Source organism: Sorghum bicolor, chromosome 4 (genome assembly GCF_000003195.3).
Source record: "Sorghum bicolor cultivar BTx623 chromosome 4, Sorghum_bicolor_NCBIv3, whole genome shotgun sequence".
In the NCBI taxonomy this organism is placed as follows: domain Eukaryota; kingdom Viridiplantae; phylum Streptophyta; class Magnoliopsida; order Poales; family Poaceae; genus Sorghum; species Sorghum bicolor.
Window position 1 is genome coordinate 62,200,402 of NC_012873.2, and position 16,056 is coordinate 62,216,457.

The window sequence follows — 16,056 nt, forward strand, 5'->3', positions numbered from 1 at the left end:
AGCCGCCGTGTGGCGGTGTCCTGTGGCGGTCCAAAAAAAGGTCACTGTCACAACCTCACTTTGTTTCCCCCCACCCCCGCGCCACCCCTCCACCAACTTGCCTATTCCACGAGCTTCTCTAGTGAGTCAGCCGACTAGCAGGCTAGTTCTAGGGCACTCGGGCTGGATCTAGCCTCCCTCTCACTGGATCTGAGTCGGCCAAAGGGGCTCCTTCTCGAGCATGACACGTTATTGACCGCAACCTCCTCTGGTTGGCATGTGCATGTGGGTGTAAGGCTTGGCTTCAGTAGGCTAGGTGAAAGCCCTAGTTTGGTTTTGGACAATTGATGAAACCCTAGTACTAACCTCTATGCTAAGTGTGTGTAGACTTAATGAGGTTGGTACATGCCAAGTGATGGATCAAGTGATGATCATGGTGATGATGGTGATGACCACAAGGTGATCAAGTGCTCAACTTGGAAAATAAGAAAGAGAAAAACAAAACCCTATGGAGATCAAGGCAAAGGTATTGCTTAGGGTTTTGGTTTTGGTGATCAAGACACCATAGAGGGTGTGATCACATTTAGGATAGATAGCCGTACTATAAAGAGGGGAATTCTTTGGCTAAGCGGTTATCAAGTGCCACTAGGTGTAATTGTTCATGTGCATGCATTTAGAACCTAGTAAGCTAACTTAACTCCTTCAAAGAAAATGATTGTGAAAATGCTAACACACGTGCACATGTTGGTTTACACGTTGTGGTGTTGGCACACTTTGAGAAGGAGGTGGAGTTTCAAGGGTAGAGAGAGGATGGGTTCCTCTCTCCCTCCCGCCGAGCTTGCGAGGCGGGATTCGGCGCTTTTGAGAAAATGAAGTGCATATTTTCTATTGCGCCGGTGGGAAAATTGGAGAAGTCACGGGAGTGTTTCTCGCACCGGACGCTGGCTCAGAGGCACCGGACGCTGTGTCTGAGCGTCCGGTGTGCAGGCTGCCTGGCCCAGCTAGGGTAAGGCACCGGACGCTGGCTTGAGCGTCTGGTGGTGCGCGTCCGGTGTGCGGGCGTTTTGCGACCCTCTCTGCGCATGAGTCCGGTGAGCACCGGACGCTCAGGGTGCGTCCGGTAGCTTGCGTCCGGTGACCCTACGAGTTTGCGGAGCTCTCTGCGCATGAGTCCGGTGTGCACCGGACGCGTCCGGTGCCAACCTACTCAGCGTCCGGTGCTCTGCAGGTTACCGTTAGACTCTGACACGCGGCTGACGTTGGAGCACCGAACGCTGGTGTTGAGCGTCCGGTGCCCCTTTAAGAGCGTCCGGTGACCCCGTATTTCGCCCAGTGTAAGAGCCAACGGCTCTATTTGTTTGAGGGGCTATAAATACGTGTTTGGCCGGCTTGGGGCCATCTCTCTTGGCATTCTAACATACTAGACATCCTTGTGAGCCTAAGCAAACACCTCCCACTCATCTCCTTCATAGATTATACATCTTTGTGAGATTGGGAGTGATTCGAAGTGCATTTGCTTGAGTGATTGCATCTAGTGGCACTTGGGGATCGTTCTAGCTGCGGTTTTCTTGTTACTCTTGGTGGTTGCCGCCACCTAGACGGCTTGGAGCAGCGGAGGAGGATTGGCACAAGTTGGTGATTGTTCGTGGCCATCTCCCGGTGATTGTGAGGGGTCTTGTACCTTCCCCGGCGGAGAGCCGAAAGGTAACTCTAGTGGATTGCTCGTGTCATTGAGTTACCTCACTTGTGGGTAGGTTCTTGTGGTGTCCTAGTGAGGACGAGGTTCGTGCTACACCTCTTAGCCACCGAACCACCAAGTGTTGGTCGACACAACGGGGACGTAGCGTGCCGGCAAGCACGTGAACCTCGGGAGAAAAATCGGTGTTTCAATTGTGTTTGATTGGCATTCTCCCGGTGCTTGATTGTTTATATTGGTGATTGGTTCATCCCCTACTCGGTGGTATAATTATATCATCCACTCTTTTACATTCCCGCAAACTAGATTAGTGTACTTACTTGTATAGAAACTTTAGGTAGCTTTCTAGTGTAAGTAGTGACATAGCTCTTGCGTGCCTAGTGATTATATCAACTAGAATTGTTGGATAGGTGGCTTGCAAACACCCCATTAGAGCTAGAGCAAAAAGCTTCGCTTTATTATTTACTAACCTCTTGCTCTAGTGAGTTTGTAGAATTTTTAAATAGGCTATTCACCCCCCCTCTAGCTATATTAGGACCTTTCACTAGGGCTTGGTAGCACCAGTCGAGCAGCAGGAGGGCTCGCATCCCCCTTGCAAGTTCTACTAGCCCACCTATAGGAGGAGACTCGGTGCAGCAGTGAACCTATTGACCTAGGGTTACGACACAATTTTTGCAGCCTCTCCTAGACATGGCGGTGGCTTTGTGGCCATAGGTTGCCATGGCCAACCAGCGGCCTTGGGAGCTATGCCTCCCCTCACCGGATCTACTAGCCAGAGCAGCCTGGGTACATCCAAGGTAGATCTACTAGCCTAGGGCAGCGACACATCATGTGCTTGTGCCTCTGGGCGACCCATGGCGTCTAGAGCTGCCTCCCATTCTAGATTGTGCTAGTGGTAGCCGACATCCACAGTTGTCCACCTATCCTTCACCCTGGCCGGTGAAGAGGTCGCGACCGGCCTCCAAGTTACGGCCTTCTAGGGCCAGCGCTTGCTGGTGCCTGGTGGTCGTTGGGGCAGCTACTGCAGGTGCAATAGGTGGCCTTCTCCTACATACCAGGTGAAAACCCTGCTTAGTTCCTCCAGATCGACGTCGGTGGCGCAGTCGTATCATCTACCTTCTTAGAGGCGTCGTCGAAGTTCGTGTTTGTCAAGGAAGTCTCATCTCAAAAGACCTACTTGTGTGTTTCCAACGTTGTTGGCATTTGTAGATATCGAGGTCCTTCCTAAAGGCACCGACAGAGCACTACAACCACCCATTTTTCGTTGCTCTCGCGGGAGTCACTTCTTCCTATATCGTGCATGTATGTGCTTCATGCTCATCTTTGCAATGGTCTCTCTAGCCTCCTTGTTGTTTCTGCCATTGCTGCTCGGTCAAATACTTTGTCGCCGAGGTCGCTTTGGGCGCCCCCATCATGTTGGCACCTCAGGGCGTGATGGCCCCTCCATTTTGTGGATACTTTGTCACGTTCTCTCTAGCAGATTCTTTGCCTCCGAGTTGTTTGGATGGATACTTCATCGTCGTAGTCTTGTTTGTTCCTGGTGGATCCTTTGCCACTGCGACCTCATCTCCCGCGTTGGCAGACTTTCGTTGATGTAGTTTTTTCAGTGGTGTTAGGTTAGGTTTGTGGTGGAGGGCCTCTCCTCACTGCCTTTATTTCTCATATGTTGTCATTTTGATTCTTGATCATTTTCTTTATGGTTCTATAACCTGCACTGAGTTCTCTTATAGTTGTGTTGTATAACCCGTTCTTTAGGCTTTCTTTTTTCTTAATGAAATATACGTGATATCTCAAAAAAGCAATTAAAAATAACTATTATTTCTCTAACTATTACTCACTATGTTCCAAATTATAAGTCATTCCAAGAATCTTGGAGAGTCAAAGCATTTTGAAGTTTGACCGAAAATATAAAAAAATATAAAGATTTATGTCATAAAATAGGTACACTATGAAAATATAACTAACAAAAAATGTAATGATACTTGGTTGGTACTAAAAAATGTTATTATTTTGCTATATAAATTTGGTCAAACTTGAAAATTTTTGACTCTCCAAGATTCTTGAAATGACTTATAATTTGGGACGGAGGGAGTATACCACAACCTTTAATATTTATCTAAAAGAATTAATAAAACTTCCAAAAGTATTATTTTGATAATAGTGTCTAAAAGCTAATTGCTACGGTTGAAAACTGTCTTTTATCAAAAAGTAGCATTGAATAATGCCTATGAGCAAATAACAAATACCCAAAGACCCCCCCTCAACTCCCTCCATCTTAAAAAAAATAATTATAGAACTGTTTTAGTCAAATTAGCTCAACATTGTCTAAATTGTAAATAATGGTAACATGTATATCTTTAAATAAATTATTTAGAGATATATCATATAATGAATTTAATAACACTGTCCATAATTTAATCGTATTAAATTATTTAACTCCTTAAAAAACGCATTGTTTGGGAGTGTAGGTTTACCCAATTCGCGACGACGTAGGCGGGTCCCCTGGAAACATGTGGCCAGGAGATTTCGTGCATTTTGTGGCGCCAACCCGGGGGAGCTTGTGGCTAGGAGCTGTCCACTTGTGGCCCACGGCCAGGGCCTTCCCTTCCTGCTTCTAGGAGGCTCGCCGCGTGTCAGGCCCCTCGGGGCCGACCGCGGCTTCCGGCTTGGTGTTGCGTGACGTGTCATAAAGCGCACCTGCAATATGCTCCGCTTTATCCGATCCGCAGCGGAGCGCTAGCACTTTTTTTATCCGTCCAGGCGTCCACACAGCGTGGCAGCCGCCATGCCCATGCTCCTGTGGCTCCAAATTGAAAGGCTGGGATATTTTCCCGATTGTTATGGCCACAAATTTAGAGACGGGGATTTTTTTTCACCCAATTGTTATGGCCACAAGATTTTTTTAGCTTTCTTCTCCTCAATACATTTCGTGATTTGAGTAATTTAGCTCTTGTTCAGTCCGTGAAAATTTTTAGTTTTCGCTACTGTAGCACTTTCGTTTGTATATGACAATTACATAGTAACTAGGTTCAGAAAATTTACAAATTACATATAAATTGTGCAATTAGTTTTTATTTTCGTCTATATTTAATACTCTATGCATGTGTATAAAAATTCGATGTGATGAGGAATCTTGAAAATTTTTAGAAACTAAACAAGGCCTTACTCTTTGGAGTCAGATACGCAGAAAACAGGTATTGAACTCGGTGTATAGTATAGAAACCAGGTTCGATCACGGTTACACGTGCATCAAGACGCTCACCCGTCTTGGTTGGATGTTAAAGTTTAATGATCACTGTAGTATTTTTATTTTATTTGATAATTAGTATTTAATAATAGACTAATTAGATTTAAAATTTTATTTTACAAATTACTCTCTCACTATATAGTTTATATTTATTACTTTATGCATATATGAAACATAACTACATAAGAAACCAAACGGGGCCCTAGAAGCTAAAACCCGCGCTCGCGGAGTCGGTGCACGGAGATGAGGCGCCTAATTTCGAGGCTGTTTATCGCCATTCGCCACGTCACGAGTGATTAATTACGGAGGCCCCGGCGGCGGCCCTACCGGGTGACGAGGGAAGCATTTGCAACACATGACAGCGACGGGGGTGCCGGAGGAGGAGCCACAGCCACGAGAACCAGCGGCCTCCCGAACCCTCTCCTGTCTTCCAATTCTCAATTCCCTTCCCCAGGCCCCACCGGCGCCGATTGGTGGTGGATTATTCCCGCCGCGACCGAGAAGGAAAAAAAAAAGAGCCGAGAAAATCGCAGCCACGAGAAGGGAAGGTGGGCGAAAAAGAGCGGGGAAAGTGGAAAAATCCCGTCCGACGTGGCGAACTTGCCCATGCTCTTTTTCTCCCGTCCCCTCCCTCGACGCCCCTCCATCCTCTTGTCTTCTCCTTCTCCACCAGTGCAAACCGGGCGTCCGGGCCTACGTAAAACGTTCGCCTCCTTCGCTTCTCGCCTTCTCCTCCTCCTTCTCCTTCTCCTTGCGCGAGTTGAGAGCCCTGAGGTATTGGAAGGTGGCGACCTCGGCGGCTGCTTGGGTCGGATTGGTTTCGGGAAGTTTGGTATTGACTCGAGCACCGGAGACATTGGCCTGTTTGGAGGTAATATTTGCGATCTTCCTTGTCCTGTTTTCCTGGTCTTGTCCTGCTTCGAGGCGATTGGTTTGGATAGTTCTATCGCCTTCTTGGGGCCTGAATTTTGGAAGTTTTCCCCCGTTGTCCGCAGCAAATTCCGATGGCAACCGGCGATACCGCCGTGGATCAACGCAAGGACCCTCTGGATCCCCGCGACATGGATTCGTCAGGGGAGGAGCACGTGCCCAAGGTACAGCAGCGGCGAATCGCGGCCGCGTCGCCTTGCACAAATCCGTGCGATCCGACCGCGTGTTCTCACTCTGTTTCTTCCATTCCCCGCTTTGCCTGACCAGGCGCGGAAGCCGTACACGATCACGAAGCAGCGGGAGAAGTGGACGGAGGACGAGCACCGGCGGTTCCTGGAGGCCCTGCAGCTGCACGGTCGCGCCTGGCGCCGCATACAAGGTACGTACCCACCAGCCTCTCTCTCCGTCCGCCGTCGTTCGTTCTTCCGTCAGGACGAGAAGAAGCACTCACACCTTTATCATTCTCTGTTCCTGCGTGCGTGCAGAGCACATTGGCACCAAGACTGCCGTGCAAATCCGGAGCCACGCGCAGAAGTTCTTCACCAAGGTCGGTCGTGTAACCATTCGCCTCCCCCCCTCCTCTGTCCTCTCCCAACTCCAGCGTAAACGAAAACCAATTCTTTCATCTCTGCCATGAAACAAAACAAAGCAAAATGATGGGTTGTGTGTCACTAATTGACTGAATGCCCAAGTAAGTCACCCCAATCGTCCATGCTAGTAGAGCAGACGACGATCGGCAAGGCGCTTGCTCGCACCTTTTTCTGATGTCGGAATTGCTTGCGTCGTGTGCTGCAGGTGGTCCGAGAATCGTCGTCAGGAAGTAACAACGCCTCCACGGGCGCCGCGCCGGCAATCCAGATCCCGCCGCCGCGCCCCAAGAGGAAGCCGGCGCACCCTTACCCGCGCAAAGTGGACGGCGGCGCGGCCAAGAAGCCCGCGCCGGAGCTCAAGCAGCTGGAGAAGCCGCCGCTGCCCCTGCGCGACCAGGACGAAGGCTCGCCGACGTCGGTGCTTACCTCGGCGCACATGGTGTTACGAGCGGCGGAGGGGCTGGGCAGCGTGTTCGCGAACAGCTCGAGCACCGCCAGCAGGTCGGCGGCCCTGTCAGCTGCCGGTTCGGATGAGCGTGGCAACGGCGGCGGCTCGCTGACCTCGTCGGTGGACGGGGACGGGGAGGACGCCTGCGCATCACCGAGGACGAGAGCGCCATATACCAAGGTACAGAGTATGTTCTTTGGTTCTTTCGTTCTTGGGCACAATCACTAGTGGTGATTGTGAAGCACATGTTCTTTCCATTTTTATTCCTCGACTCGAAAGCAATAGAATAAAGTATTTCAATTTAGCGACATCGAATACCGAGGCTGTACATCTCTCTTTCAGATAAGACTACGCGGCAAAAGTAATTATTCTGGAATCACTTTCGAGTGTCAAGACAGATTTGTAGATATCTCTGGATCATTTAAATTTTGCGATTTCTCACATGTTTCTTGAACGTGAATTTCAGGTGCTCGGTGATGCAAACGAAGTAGGATCAGAAGCTCCAATCTTGAAGCTGTTCGGAAAGAAAGTTGTGGTGGAAGAAGACCTGAAAACAGACTCTTCACCTGCGAGCGCTGTCCAGGCAACCAGAACCGGGAATCCTATTGCTGCCGCAGGAGCGAGCTCATGGAATCCGTGGCAGGGCAGCGTGCAGGTGCAGCAGCTCATGTACTTGGTTCCCCAGCCCGACGGCTTCGCGGCGCAACCAGCCGTCGTGCCGTGGTTCGGCTACAACGGGGGCCTGCCGTGCGCGGTGTTCTACCCGCAGGCGGTGGCTTCAGCTCCTGAGCAGCAGCAGCAACAGCAGGCTTCGGAGCCTCTGGATCACAGACGCGCGCAGAGGGAAGGGTCGCTGACAGGTTCGAACATGGCGGCCTCCAGCGCCGCCGCATCGGCGGCGCAGAACTCGGACACCGCGGAGTCGTCCCGCCAGGGTCCCGGCGGGCATGAAAACACCAGCGACGGGTATGCGGCGCTACGGCGGGCTGCCGCCGTCCCGCGGCTGACCAAGTGCGCCAGCTCGGCTTCCCTCAGCGGGAGAGGGTTCGTGCCGTACAAGCGGTGCGCGGCCGAGAGCGAGGCGCCGCGGCCGGTGGCGGCGCGCGGAGAGGAGGCCGACGGCGAGATGACGAGGCTGTGCTTGTGACAAGAGCTGAAGCCTCGGTGGGACAACTCAAGAGACACATTTTGGTTGGATGTTTGCTAGAGTTTTGCTCCCGTTTGCTGATATGGCTGCACATGCTCGGCAGAAGCAGGTAACCGGCTTTCCAGAATGGATGAGCAACGCTGGTTCTTTACTCCTCGGTATATACGTGTATAGTAGGTAAATCTGTACTCATATTCCGCTTTTGTTGACTGTGTGATTGTGTAATTTTGCTCCAGCTTGGGAGATCCAAGGGCCAGTGGCCAACTGTACTAACCTGGATCTCAAAGAGGGTTGTGTGTGTGTGTCAATAGTCTGACCACATGTAAATTTTTAGGCTTGTACCATCTGAACCACATGTAACAGGCAGATGCCGAAATGGCGAATGAACCAGTTTGGTGTTCTCGGGCCTTGGCCTTGTTTAGTTCTCTCTAAAATTAAAAAAAAAATCAAAATTCTCCATAACATCAAATCTTGCGGCACAAGTATAAAACATTAAATAAAAATAAAAATAATAACTAATTGTACAGTTTATCTGTAATTTGCGAGACAATAATTACCACATACAAACGAAAAGGGCTACAGTATTTTAAATTTTCGAAAGAGAACTTTCCAAAATTTTTTGGTTTTGGGTACTGTAGCATTTTTATTTTTATTTAGTAACTATGGTCTGACTAACTAGGCTTAAAAAATTATTTCACAATTTATAGTTTTTGTTTTTGTTTATATTTAATGCTCAAAAATTCGATGTGATTGAAATTTTTTTTTAGTTCTTAGGTAAACTAAACAAGGCCTCAACGACTCTCCCTCAAAACACTGTGCACAATCAGCAATCCCGGCCCCCCGAAATCGGACGCCTGGAGGAGCTCGGACGAAGAAACGAAAAATCCCGAAATCCAAACTGGCCATACTAGCAGTTTCATCGCGACGGGGTTGGTGGGGGAAGGCGGCGAGAGGTCGGGTGCCACCCGGTGGATGATAGGGCGCCACACGCCGCCGTGGGGGAGGCGTCACCGGTCGCGCCAAGGGGAGCAGGCTTCGCAGGGGCGGGGAGGGCACGCACATACGGCGGCTACGGCGAGGACGTTCCGGTAGACCGGTACGTCTCTGCTCACTCGAGTGAACTAGGGTTAGTCATCCACGAAATCTTACTCTTGATCTGTGATCGCCGATCGGTGTAGCCAACAGATGTACTCTTGCGTCGCCGCGTCGCGAATCCGAATCACAGGCTCCACCCCGTTCCTGTCAAACTCAATCCCCAGTTCGTGTAGAGTTGAATTGTTATTGAGCCGAGGATGCAGTTTATCTGCTTGCAAGGAAAGGAAACTATTCATGATTCCTTCTATCTCATCTATCCTACGACTACACTTGAACAATATGGTGTTGCAGTGTACATGTTCTACACACACTGACAAGGCATTGGCTACTCATGTACATTTTCCTTATCGAGATTATACTGCCAAGTATTCCATGCTGTTGTACTTTGCAAATACCTTGCTCTCATTGTCTTCCCACCATTTCTGTGCCTCAGCCTCCCCAAAATGCTTCCGGCTGTGAGATCAACACGAGCAAGTTATCATAAAATTTATTCAATTTTTAAGCCAACTCTGACGACAGAAAAGTATTACAGAGGCTTTCAGGAGTTCACCTGAACCGGATGCGCTTGATTCCCTTATTACCACTGGGGGATGTAACGACTGTAATGTACACCCCACGCTCAATTTGCTCGATCACTCCATTGGAGTCAGTAGGAGCAATTGTGCTATCTGTTCCCCCATCATACCACCCTGTGCTGCTATTGGAGGCTCTTCTGCCATTCTGATGCACAGCTGAGTTATCCACCACAGCAGTGTTAGAAGATGTTGTAGATTGCATATCCACTTCCTCTATGTTGTTGTTGTGTTGATCCCTGATGCTGTTTAGTGGTGGAATTTTGCCAGTGACATGAGTTTTGTCGGGTGGGTCGGGCACGATACTGGAATCATCTAGTTCTAGATCATCAAGAAGTTTATTTGATAAAGCATTCCTCTGCACAAGTTTGCAGAAGATGAACTTATTTGACATCGGACAGAAAAGTTATAAAATATTCGAATTTGTTATTAGTCAGACTTGTACCTGATTTGTTAAAATCTTTATAATCTCCTTTGCAGCTTTGCACTTTGTGGCCTCATCCTTCACTATCAACCAAGTTTCCTCAAGTTTTCGTTTATACAACTGAACTTTCAGGCTCCTATGCCGGCATTCTTCTGCTAGAGTGGTTACCTGCTTAGGTAATAGCAAGATCACCATCTGTTCAGCAAATCAATGATTTGAAACACAGAATGAAGAAACAAAATAATTCCATAGAAGAATTATTATATGGGTCCTAAATAGAAAACAATAAGTTATAGAGATTACCTGTGCTTGAAGCTGTTTCACCTCCTCCAGCAGTATTTTTTCCATCAAATCTTGTTCTTTCCTTCTATCATTAGTAGCTTGTGGCAAAGGGGCAGTAGTCTTTTGTGAGACTGGATCAGTCATTCTCCCTATACACAGAACATCAATTGTCTGCTTCTTTGATGTCAACCAATGTGGAATGTTGTCTCTTGCACATTTGAATTGATCAGGGCATTCTACCTGTCCCCACCTCTGTCTTTGCATTTGATTCAGAGTGGCTGATTCCTGATTTCTCTGGTTGGGACTTTGTGCAGAACCCATTTTTTCCATGATGAAATTTGCTTCCTTAAGCATTCGTGATAATTTTGGTGTATATGTTCTTGTTTCTGTTAAAGACGATTCTTCTTTTTGGGTCTTTGATCCACAACTCATTTTGCCGTGCTGAGCTGTTTTATTCAGCTCGTTGAAACAAGCATCACAAACACGACACCTTTTGCTCTTATCTGGTGCAAGGGCAGCCCTTTGAACCTTGTTGCTGCTGCAGGAATTGCAGAACATGGAACCACAGTTGTAGCAATTATGCTTCTTCCTTGTGAACCGAAATGCCAACCTGCAACTGCTGCACACAGATTGATCCTTGCTTGAGATTTCCCTGTGCACACAAGTTACAGCAGTAAAATTGGAAGAACATGCTATACTGTCCACCTGTTTGTCTTCCAGGGCCTCCACCAGAGTTGGGGAGCTCCTGTCAACATAATCCCCTAAACCAAGTTGCCCTTCTGTGCCTTTGCCCCAGGTAAACACTTTTCCATTCATTGTCAAGACTGCGACATGGGAACTGCCGCAGGATATATCTTTGACAAACTCAGTCTTGAGTGGCCCTTCAACCATACAAATAGATGTGTTGTCAGACCGAGAATTCCCTAATTGACCATGTTCCTTGCTTCCAATGGTAAATACAACACCTGTTATGGTTAGCACAGCTGTTAGTGACATACCGCAGGATACCTGAGTAAAATCACAATCAATGAGTGATTCAACGCGAGTTGGTACAAGCTTCGACTTTTTGTTAGTGTGGCCCAGCTTCCCTCCACCTGCGTCACCCCATGTGAATAGCTTCCCACCAGGAGCACTGCTCTTGAGTGTTCCTGATGTTTCCACAATAGCAGCAGTGTGCCATGGTCCACATGCGACAGACTTGGCTCTTGACCCTCTCAAGGACTCCACTTCTTTTGGATGAACAACACTATGTGTGTCACCATGTCCAAGAACACCAAATGTCCCATATCCATATGTGTACAGCTTACCTAGGGAGGATATTATAGCTGTGTGCCATTGACCACATGCAATCTTCAACACAGATATGCCATCTGAAGTACTGATCAATTTATGTGGGAACCATGGGCTTCTTTGACACTGATTCTTCCCGAACCCTAGGCTATGAATCCCTTCACCCCATTCATAAAGTTCTCCTGAAACTGAAACTGCACAGGTGTACTTTGCCCCAAATGCAATAGTCTTCACAGGTGTGGAGGCAAGAGAGTCAATGATCTTAGGATCAGAGACACTGTCACTTGTTTTGTGTCCCAATCTCCCTCCATTTTCCTCACCCCAAGAGAATACCTGACCCTGCTTAGTAACTATTGCCGCATGTTTCTCTCCACAAGCAATGCTCTGCACATTAAGAATCTGCGATGATTTCAATAACCTTGGAAGTGATATATTGGTTGCTGGTACATGTCCATGATCTGACATACGACCCAGAACATCACCCCAGACAAAAATGTCCTTCAGAGAATCTGTTGCTGCATTTGATCCCTCAGATTGTTTGAGTTTAGGCATTTGAATAATTCTTTGGTCCTTAATTGTTTCAGCAGATCTTATGTCTCTCAAATTATTTTTTACTCGATTTACCAATTCGGGACTAATCTTTTCCAAGTAGGAATCTAGTTCTGACCATGCTTTCTGTCTTGGAGAAAAGAATGGTTCGGAACAATCCAAATTACTGTGCAAGTACTTGTTCTGTATCAACCTAGGACTGCCATATAGCGAATGTACCTTCATGAACAAATGATTGGAGAAATTATCATTTGAACAGTACAAGTAAAAGCATGATGCAATTGGAACATATGACAGTTGTGATGGCTATTTACAGTCACCAATCATGGCATAGTACTTAACTAAAAATGTTGCCCCTCAAAGTATATGTAGTTTAAAGGCTTGTGGCACGTGTTAGTTTAATTGCATTAGTGGATATATTATCATCATTTTTGGTTGGAAAATAGATGTAAAAAATATTTTCACTATGAACTAAACTAACAAGGTAGCCATCATCAATATAACCTCAACATGATCTCATATTCTAATATGCCAGCCATCATCGATATGTCCCTTTTTTCTCAAGCATGGAATTCAAAACAGGCTACTTAGTGTGATGTAAGAAATTTCACGAGCAATGTCAAACTCTCACTTAGACAATGCTATCATGTTTCTGCATAAAATTCAGGAAATGCTTGAATTCCAGAATGAACCTTTGTGAAATTTCTTCCATCATGCACAGCGAAAAGCCTATTCCTTTGCTGAATATAGCTAGGAGGGCTATTCGTGCAGCTGTTTATCCGACGGCTGTTTGTTGAGTTAACCAGAAGTAATGGGGTGCATGACACTGATATTAGGGCTGTAAGGCCTAAATACCAACATTCAGCTTGATCTCTATCTTTGCAAACCTGGGTTAACATGATCCCCAAATAAAAGGTTGTGTAAGTTAATTTAGTAAAGAGATTACAAAATTTAAACAATGTGGACTACTGCATACCAAATCTAGCGAGGATTCGCCGTTCTTGTATATAACTGACAAGGAGTGAGATTCCTTTTCTGGCCAATGCAGACGCAAAAGTTTTGTCTGCAAAATATTGAATTATTAGAAAATCAGTGTCTTCCAACCATAATGTGTTACTAGTAAGGGGCCAAGGGCTAATAGCATATATTTGGAAAGGGAATGTCGCATACAGTCTTCTGTCCAAGAACTACACTGGACACTGAATTCAAGCTTAAACGTTTTTCCCTCTCTTTGGAGTACCATATTAGTGCTCTCTCATCCTGCAAATAGAAAATTGTCAAATAGGTAAGAGAGCCAAATATGGTATGTAAGTATATAGATTGAAGATGTTCAGTTTATTCAAGTTGGTCAATCTATAGCAAGCTTCTGAAGTCTAATAAAACCAAAACTCTCGTAAAAAAAAACAAACAAACTAAGCTTGGTTTGGATATTGTTCAGCCGGACAAGGAGGAACAGTAATATAAGAATATAGCTTTGGCCTGTTATCATTGCCACACTAGGTTCAGTTTTCCTGCTTTTTTATGTAGGTCTAGTTTCTATTTGTTTTTTCCTAGCTTAAATGAGAAGGCAGAGCTCCGGCCTCCAGTCAGTTTTCGCTAGAAAATATATTATTGGGACAGTGATAGAGCCATGATGTGCTTATTTGGTTGATATATACCTGAATAATTGTTGGAGAAATAATTGGAGCATGTCCATTTCAAAGTTACCAACAAAACTGTAGCATATGCTTTGTTTTTTTGTCAACAGTAAGAAAACAAGGATAGCTACAAATGATCAGTGGAAAGTCAAGCAAAATACACCGAAGAGGTTCTGGTCATTGATAACAAATGAGATGGTTGACAAATTGAGAATGGAAATTTTTCTTAGTCTCATTTCCCTAAATATAGACTTGTTTTAAACTTCACATGGATTTGCAAGACACATCTCACAGATCACCAACAAAGTTCTACTTCATGTAATTACATGAAAACAGTTCATGACCCAACATAGCTGAGCATTAAGAGAAACGACTACCAAAGCTACACTGTAAGCAACATTAGATGGAATCTCGTGTTAATAGTTCTAAAAGATCAGTGTTGCTGAGATCAATCCTATGTCCTATTGTTCCACCACAACAGTGTTAGAAGATGTTGGCAGTCAGGTAGTGGACTTCAGAAGCCTATTGGTCCAGTTTGCCAATAAAACACCGGGACAAATATTAACAGAACAATAGACACGTGAATGCAAGGTTGTATAGCACAATGTTTCATTGAAAGAAAAATATGAAGCAAATGGAAGAAAAACGTGTAAACATATAGCCAAACTACTTACATAAGATAGCCTGACAGTACAGAATTTGGGTTTCCCTCTCTTCCCACATTTCAGGAGATGTGAACCTTTCTTGAGAGTAATAATGGCCTATAGGAAGGAACAAGCTGTCAACCACAAAGTGGTATTCATCTAAGATGCATCTTTCCTAGCATTGATATTGTCTTGTACATAGTACGAAAACAATTTAAGCAAAAGGACACAGGCAAGAAAATATACTGGAAGTTGCACAAAAGGAAACTCCATGTTTGCATTCAGGATTCTCTTTTATAAGAAATCATGATGGTGCTGTCTAATGCATTTATGCTTTGTTTTCTGAACAAATTGCAGGGTATTTATTGGCTCCCCCCGGGAAAGGAGATGTACAGGTCAGGAAGAAAGAACAGATCCTTGTGATTGAATGAATGGCTTGCAGCGATGAAATGAAACTACAAGAAGCTGCAGAAGAGAAGAGGGACAACAGAAGGATGAAAACTGCGGAGCGTATCTTATGCGTAGAGATCTGCTCGAGGCACCACAATTGTCCGGAAGTATGCGCAAGAAGAACAGCTGCATACCTGCTCGACTCCTCTGGTTGTGGCTGCAGAGCTCCTCCACTCCAAGCCCCCGGCCATTGCAGGGTAGCTACAGCTACAAAAGATTAAGCGGACGGAAAGGCCGGCAGCACCTTGAGGCTTGAGCGAAGTCCAAGTCCAAACCTCCTTTGATCAACAGTGGGGATGGAGCAAAAGATGGCAGTGAAGTGACGGAAAGAGCGCTGCAAGGAAAGAATGAAAGCGAGCAGGAGGTAAAGAGAGGAGGAGGGTAGAGCTTGAGGACGGTGGTGTGCTGAGGCGAGCTGGGCGATTCAAGGGAGCCTGAACGGGAAACGGCAGCGGTTTCTAGCTATGCGCGCTTAAAGAGGAGGGAGGATCAGAGCCTTCAGAGGGGATGCAGTCACGCCTGGGTTCACATGCACGCAGCACACGCAGACAGAGGACATCTCCGTGCGCGGCAGAAGCACAGGTGCACAACTGCGGTTCCCACCCTCTAGTACCAGTAGTTTTTTTTTTCAACATAGCATTACAGCATCCTTGTAGACTGTAGTGGGTACGGTACGAGCGACCTCTTGGCCATTAGCTCTCATTGCTGTACGAGGCGTTTCTGAAGTGTTGGATTTCATGTCAGGATTTGTCGAAGTTTGCAAACGCCCCGAGAAAACCGGCCCTCGGCGTCCTCTTCGCGAGCATCCATCTGACAGTACTCTGCTGCTGCTGCCCTTAATCAGCGGAAGATCCTGCATACACCTGGATGATCTATAGTACTGCATTAACATCGCACAGCATTCAATCAGAAGAGCGGCCATGGACGTGCAAAGTCATCCACCCTACTCATATGACTGTGCATTTTGCTTGTCCTGTGGTGGTTCGGGAACGTGAATTCTGCATAAATCGGGCATGGCTCTGGAACATTTGACAAAGGACTTGTTTAGTTCGGCAAAAAATTTTTGGTTTGTAGCA

General features: G+C 46.5%; 2 protein-coding genes and 1 long non-coding RNA gene across 3 annotated transcripts; 2 read left to right on the forward strand and 1 right to left on the reverse strand.

The window, feature by feature from the left end:
- On the forward strand, positions 5,256-8,445 carry LOC8073204. The gene is made up of 6 exons (XM_002452697.2): positions 5,256-5,793; positions 5,918-6,016; positions 6,120-6,231; positions 6,338-6,399; positions 6,648-7,070; positions 7,357-8,445. Exons 1-6 carry the CDS (start codon positions 5,278-5,280, stop codon positions 8,035-8,037), a joined length of 1,893 nt encoding a protein of 630 aa, XP_002452742.2. The 5' UTR covers positions 5,256-5,277; the 3' UTR covers positions 8,038-8,445.
- Positions 8,788-16,056, forward strand: LOC110435134. The gene is made up of 3 exons (XR_002452810.1): positions 8,788-9,133; positions 14,888-15,562; positions 15,725-16,056. It is a non-coding gene; the product is annotated as an uncharacterized LOC110435134 (long non-coding RNA).
- LOC8076021 lies at positions 9,297-15,244 on the reverse strand. Its single transcript, XM_021460521.1, has 8 exons — positions 15,115-15,244; positions 14,561-14,647; positions 13,420-13,509; positions 13,105-13,136; positions 10,432-12,493; positions 10,150-10,296; positions 9,683-10,062; positions 9,297-9,585 (listed from the first exon to the last, which is right to left on the reverse strand). The coding sequence occupies exons 1-8, from the start codon at positions 15,169-15,171 to the stop codon at positions 9,486-9,488; spliced, it is 2,955 nt and encodes a 984-aa protein (XP_021316196.1). The 5' UTR covers positions 15,172-15,244; the 3' UTR covers positions 9,297-9,485.